This window comes from Platichthys flesus, chromosome 4 (genome assembly GCF_949316205.1).
Source record: "Platichthys flesus chromosome 4, fPlaFle2.1, whole genome shotgun sequence".
NCBI classification, from domain to species: Eukaryota; Metazoa; Chordata; class Actinopteri; order Pleuronectiformes; family Pleuronectidae; genus Platichthys; species Platichthys flesus.
In genome coordinates, this window is record NC_084948.1 from 27,709,954 (window position 1) to 27,717,272 (window position 7,319).

Here is a 7,319-nt window from a genome sequence, read left to right on the forward strand (position 1 = left end):
AACAGAACCACCAGTGAAGTCACAGGGTCGAGTCCTGGAGGTTGAGTTGAGCCTCGTTCAGTAGCTGGAGTGAGACGGACACTGACTGATGAGTCGTCAGCTCCACTTCTGTTTTAAACTGTGTCGCTCTGTCAGTGATGAACCACAGGGAGTACTGGTCCCTCCTTCCACCAGTGACTCTGTCTTCTCTTCCTTTTCTCTCCTCCTGTGGTGGATGCTCGTAGCTGGTTGAACGAACGTGTCTCTTTGCCATGCGGCTGCTCGGCCGTCCTCTCACCGCTCGTCCTGTCCTCTTTGTCCCTCTGTGCAGGCTGTGACAGACGGACGCCTCAGCCAATGAGACACTTGGAGGAGATTTAACACACGTGTGCAGCTTCTGTGGACAGACGTGCATCGGCGTGAGTCCAACGAGGACGTGCAGGAGAACCCGGATGAGCGGCGGCGCTGCTTCTTGCCTCGTGAGAATAGGACCCCCCCCCCCTCCCCCTGATAGAGAGGTAGGCCACTGTTCAGTGATTCAGACAATTAGATTAGATTCTTATCATGTTTGAATCAATAACCTCGTTGATCGAATCTAGAGTGATCACATCGTTACTCTGGATTGGCTGAGAACGCTGGTGACGAATCAGACTAGAGCTCCAGAATATTGTAGTAGTGTGTGTGTGTGTGTGTGTGCGTGTGTTTGTGTGTGTCACTGCAAATCCATCTACTGTGTCAACATCCACTTGCTGTAGGGACGACTGTTTGCATGAGACAAATAGTTTACTTTCCTCATCTATTTGAATGCTCCGGAGACCCCCCCCCCACACACACACACACACACTGTCACAGTACCCCCCCCCCCCCCCCCCCCAGATATCTCCCCTGGTCTGGTTCTATTTAAGGACAAATCCTCGGCCTCTGAGAATAAATGTGTTAAACGTACCATCCACCTTTTAACCCGAGGCAGCAGAAGAACGCTGCTGCTCCAGAGTATCTGAGGGTTTCCGTGATGACACGAGTGTAGTCGTCTGATTGTCGTTGTGTGTTTGTTCTCACCCAGTTGTTGAGTTTCTGCTGGTGCAGTTTCCCAGGCTGGGATTGAGAAGAAGAACAGGATTGTGTTGTTGTTAGAAAACGTTAACATCGTGTTTTATCGAGAAAATAACGGTGACTTCTGTGTTTTAGTCGATTTCTCTGAGCCTCCACGACGTCACAGGTTATTTATCGTGTTCAGTCATTTTTCTCCTTAATTTCTCTCCAGTTGAGACTCATTATAACCGTGAAACCAACACACAGCCGACTCCGTGCAGTATTAATTACTCTCCTGGGATTCAGACCGGAGCTTTGTAAACAGAAAGGGACGTTCAGTCAAAACGCTCGCGTGCAGTCAGCACATCTGAGTCACTGTGGAGACGTGGAGCTTTACAGCCACAAGATAAAATAAGAAAATCTGTGAAACGCTGCAGACACACACACACACACACACACACACACACACACACAGACACACACGCCTGCTGAGTTTCTTATTTCCACATCAAACATGATCAGCTCCAGTCTCCGTCAGCCGCAGGCGAGTGGGAGAGAGATCCTCCAAAATCATCTTTACTCTCAGTTTGACATTCCTGCTTTCTCTCAAAGATAAGGGAGTGTGTGTGTGTGTGTGTGTGTGTGTGTGTGTGTGTCTGTGTGTGTGTGTGAGTGTGAGTGGGTGTGTGTGTGTGTGTGTGTGTGTGTGTGTGTGTGTGTGTGTGTGAGTGTGAGTGTTTCCTCCTGAAATCATGAGCACGGAATAAGATTTAAAAGCCAAATTTAAATGTTAACGGTCATAAATCTCCTCCGGCCTCCAGAGGGCGACTCCTCTGACGACCTTTGACACAAACTCATAACAGAAGAAAACATTTGGAGCACTTCACAATTAGTGTGTGTAAGTGTGTGTGTGATTGTGTGTGTGTAAGACTGTGACTTAAGCTAATGCGTCCGTAATAGCCACATTAGTTCCTCGCTCCGACTGAGTCATTTGAAGTGAGTCAGACGAGCAAATAGGCCATTAGGTAGCCATGAATCTCACAACACACACACACACAAACACATTAACACAGACACGCACAAAAACACTGAAATGAGCCCGCAACTACACAACAACAAACCAACATTGTACTGACAAACATTATTTCTCTCACAAAACACACCTCACACACACATCAATTTGTCTTTCTGCCCTTATTTACTCAAACACATTAACACACACACACACACACACACACACTCACTCACCCACCTACTGACACAAACACACACACACACACACACACACACACACACACACACACTAAAATGAGCCAGCATTACACAACACCTCGCACTAGAATTGTTACTCATTATTCTTGTTTTCTGGTTTCTTTACACACACACACTCGCACACTCGCACACGCACACACTCGCACACTTCCTCTTTCTCACACACACAAAACCAAAATGCACCCCCGACCACACAACTACAAACTACACGTTGTATCAACACACCTTATTTCTCTCACAAAAACAGACTCATACGTTTACTCTTAATATTCTTCTTTTTTGCTTATTCACAGACACACACACACACACACACACACACTCACACACTCACACAGACAAACACACATACACACACACACACACACACACATTTCCTCCTGTGGACACTGGGCGTCTCATTGAAGACGTTTCCATCTGGTTGATCTCCGAACCATTGGCAGGAATCTGTGTGTGTGTGTGTGTGTGTGTGTGTGTGGATCTATAGAACCGTTCATCTTCAGCTTTTCACACGAGAGCTCGACTGCACCAAGACCCAACAGTCCCTGAGCGTCAACCAAGCTGCTCTTCATACATATCAGTCCTGGGAATATGTCAGATTTTTTAAGAATATTTACAAATTATTACTTGGGAAAATAGTAGAAATGTCGATTACTGGATCTGCAGCAAGTTGTAATGAGTGTCTTTAAATTCTGTTCTGTAGCTGTTGTGTAATCTAAACACATGAGCTCCTTGGCAGAGGTACATTTGTTTATTATTTAAATATCATGTACTTCGTTAGAACCCGAAAAACACAACAGATAGTTTTTTACTTGACGATCAGGTGCTTCAAAAACTCTCCACTTCCACATCTGAACACCAGATATTAAACCTCTAATTGATTAATCATCAGTTTAAATCAGCTTCACTTGCTGCTGGCAAACGTAAAACACTTTCAGAGATAGAGCTGTTCAGTGTGTGTGTGTGTGTGTGTGTGTGTGTGTGTGTGTGTGTGTGTGTGTGTGTGTGTGTGTGTGTGTGTCGCTGTCTGTTCTCTTCATTGTAAACTCAAGGTCAGGAGACGTATCACCTCCCTGACCACGGCCGACTGCTCAGACTCACTGTCTCCCTCTGCGTTACTTTATAACTTTATTGATGTGGACAGAGCACCGGCCTATCACAGCGCCCCCTGCTGGTCACTTTGTACCTGCTGTGGAGCAGAGCAGCTAGAACACATCTGTTAGACGCTGGATGTCCACAAACCAATCTATTAAATACAACACACTACAATCAAAATACCTGCCATCATAACTTCATAGATGGGAACACAAGTACATTATTGTTTAGGGCCCGAACACTGACAGGCACTGACAGACGGTGGGGGGCACTATAGCAATTGTAAGGATTATTATTATTCAGGCAAATGAATTGGCTCTTTGAGGCTTTAACTTGCTCAAATTCTTACCAAACTTTGCTGAAAAATTAGAAAGTGGTGAACATTTATATATTCTGGAGGAATTTTCAATGGGCGTGGCAAAATGAATCAACTGAAAAGTGTTTTCATTCATACAGTAACATGAATCTATTCTTCATGTTATTCTCTGGGACGCTCAGACTCGCCTGCACCATGTGACTCTCACACAAGCAGCAGAAACCCATGTAGACCTGTCAGCTGGTTCCACCTGGGTCAGGGTCTGAAGCCCACCAGGACCCACTGTGCACAGAGACATCTGGTTTCACAGATCATCACATGTTCCTTTTACATTTCTTATCCTGTAGAATCTGTGAAAAACATCATGACAGTGATTAAACAGCAGTTTGAATGTGTGCGGGTCCGAGGGAAGCTCACCTGGAGGCTGATGTGTTGGAACAGCTTCAATCCACAAAATGTGACTTTCAACAAACCTGCTGAGATCCATGTTTGTAGATCCTGGTTCTAATCATCTCATCTCACTTGTTATTTTAAACATGGTTTCCCTGAAGCGTGACTTCCATCACCTGCAGCACTTCACATGAATATTCATCACAAGTCTCAGGAGAAGAGAAACTATGTTCATAGGTTTGATGAATTTATTTTCATCAAACTCATGACTTTGCTTCTGTCTCTTTAATGAGACTTCAGCTCTGCAGTTACATCACAGACTCCTCCCCCCTGCATTTCCTGTTCATGTTTAACTTTCACTTTCACCGACCTCTGAATTTAACAACCAAGTCTCTTGTCTGTGTGAACTTGTTGCTGCCAAATTACTTTTGACCAGTTATCAAATCCAAGGCTTGAATTACTTTTTACAATCGTGTCCTGACACACCAGAGAAACCAGGAAGCATCTGTTCCTCCCTGAAGAGACGCAGGCTGAAAACCAGACGATCACATTCACCTTCCAAACCAAACTGAACCAAACCAGACCAAACGTCCTGAGTGAGTCCAGCTACAGGAGAGAAGAGTCAAACTACAACCTGCCGACGCTCCACACACTGACCGTGAGTTTAACAAACACCTCGACTCAGAGGGGAAGTGAACCTCAGTGAAGTTCATGGAGCTGTGACTGACTGACTGTCTGTTTTCAGCTTCACCTGGAGACTCAATGGCTTCCAGATTAGAAGAGGATCTCTGCTGTCCTGTCTGCCATGATGTCTTCAGAGATCCTGTCATTCTGTCATGTAGCCACAGCTTCTGTAAAGACTGTGTGAAGAGCTGGTGGAAAGACAAAGAAGTAAAAGAGTGTCCACTTTGTAAGAGAAGACATTCAAAGGGTCTACCACCTAACCTGGTGTTAAAGAACCTGTGTGAGACCTTCTTACAGGAGAGAGATCAGAGCTCTTCACCTGCTCTCTGCAGTCTGCACTCAGAGAAACTCAGACTCTTCTGTCTGGACCATCAGCAGCCAGTGTATCTCGTCTGCAGAGATTCAGAAAAACACACCGGCCACAGATTCAGACCCATCGATGAAGCTACACAACAACACAAGAAGCAGCTTCAGGAAACTCTGGAGCCCTTGAAGGAGAAGTTACAGAGTTTTGAACGTGTTAAAGTCGAGTTTGAACAAACAGCAGAACACATTAAGGTCCAGGCCGGACTCACAGAGACGCAGATCAAGGAGCAGTTTAAAAAGCTTCATCAGTTTCTGGAGGAGGAAGAGGAGGCCAGGATGGCTGCACTGAGGGAGGAAGAGGAGCAGAAGAGTCGGATGATGAAGGAGAAGATTGAGTCTCTGAGCAGAGACATAACGTCTCTTTCAGACACAATCAGAACCACAGAGGACGAGCTGAGAGCTGAAGACGTCTCGTTCCTGCTCAACTACAAGGCTGCAGTGGAACGAGTCCAGCAGCGCCCCCTGCTGGATGATCCACAGCTGGCCTCAGGAGCTCTGATAGACAAGGCCAAACATCTGGGCAACCTGAGCTTCAACATCTGGAACAAGATGAAGGACGTGGTCTCCTACAGTCCTGTGGTTCTGGACCCAAACTCTGCTCATCCAGTACTCGTCCTGTCTGAAGATCTGACCAGTTTGAGACCAGGAGATGAACAGAAGCTTCCTGACAATCCAGAGAGGTTTGATTATTACCCCACAGTCCTGGGATCTGAGGGTTTTACCTCAGGGACTCACAGCTGGGACGTCCTGGTTGGAGACAGTACTTACTGGTCACTGGGTGTAAGAGCAGAGCCTGTCCAGAGGAAGGGAAAAGATCTGTCTGGATTATGGGGAATATTGTTCGATGAAGGTAAATACTCAGCAGGGTCACCATCAGCATCATCTGATCTCTCTGTGAAGAAGATCCAGAGGATCAGAGTGAAACTGGACTTGAACAGAGGAGAACTATCGTTCTATGATCCTGATACTAACAAAAACATTCACACCTTCCGACACACTTTCACTCAGAAGATGTTTCCATACTTTAACACAATAGATGATGATCACCCATTGAAGCTGTTACCTGTGAAAGTCTCTGTGACTCTGGATCAGAGCCGTTAGAGATAAAGATTTTATTCATCATGTTTATTTCTTCAATAGAAATCTGCTGAATTTAAAAGTTAAACTCGTTATTCTAAAGCTTTGTTTATTTCTCATTTAACTTCTCACTCATTTTTATTTCTCCTGTCGACTTTTCCACGTGTGTAAAAAGATTTGATTATTTTCTGATCTTTATCTTTGGTTTGTTTTTTACTTTCATGGAAAATGTTTTCTATCATTGAGATTTTGTGTGGATCCATGAAGTCGAGCAAACTGATGAAGATCCACATAAAAACACATTTATCAATAACAGCTGATCATTGTTCACATTCAACAAACTTTATTAAAACTCACACATGAGACATGATTCATGTTTAATCACATAAAGTCTGTTCACATATGAAATAATCCAACATATATGAACATTTGTCTGTTTGATGTGATGAAGCAAAAATGATTCTGTCTGTAAAAGTGTTTTCATTCATACAGTATGTTATGCAATAATTCATTAAACGTGATACCATAAAATGGAGTGCCTTTTGGAATTCAATTAATTGGGTTATCAAAATAAAATATTGAATATTCATATTAAAATATTTAGATAAAATAATAACTATAATTGATTAAAGTGACCTTGGGGCACCACCCTTCAAAGTAAGTGAAAAGATGGCCAATCTATTGATTAAGTCTTACACAAGTACTTACTACAAATTTGGAACTATGATTACAAATGAAATTAATAACTATCATCAAAATTACCATCTATATAGTCAGCTAAGTTGAAGGATATGTAGTTCTTGACAGTGTAAAGGTTGGCAAAATTCACTTATCCAACATTAATGAAAAAAACATTTGTGACACCCTCCCCTCTATTGGAGTGTTTACCACATGTAGTTAATATTAATATCTTCAAAGGTCCTGGAGCAAGACTCACAATGCAGATGTGTCATACAACATTTGATAAAGAGCATTCACTTTAAATAATAAAGATTCACAAAAACTACAGATAGATATTGTTTCCTCTGAACAAATTAAGTTTATCTAAATGTGCTGGTTCCTCAGAGTTGCACTAAAGTTGAAATCATTCTCTAAATGTTTCCATGAAACA

The 7,319-nt window shown here is 43.4% G+C and overlaps 1 protein-coding gene across 1 annotated transcript; it reads left to right on the forward strand.

The window, feature by feature from the left end:
* The first annotated feature begins 4,416 nt into the window (after positions 1-4,416).
* On the forward strand, positions 4,417-6,724 carry LOC133952255 (zinc-binding protein A33-like). Its single transcript, XM_062386629.1, has 2 exons — positions 4,417-4,739; positions 4,827-6,724. Exon 2 carries the CDS (start codon positions 4,844-4,846, stop codon positions 6,230-6,232), a length of 1,389 nt encoding a protein of 462 aa, XP_062242613.1. The 5' UTR covers positions 4,417-4,739; positions 4,827-4,843; the 3' UTR covers positions 6,233-6,724.
* The last annotated feature ends 595 nt before the right edge of the window (positions 6,725-7,319 follow it).

What these genes read in the sequence shown, in the direction of transcription:
- LOC133952255 (XM_062386629.1), top strand. Translation starts at nt 4,844, where the DNA reads ATGGCTTCCAGATTAGAAGAGGATCTCTGCTGTCCTGTCTGCCATGAT.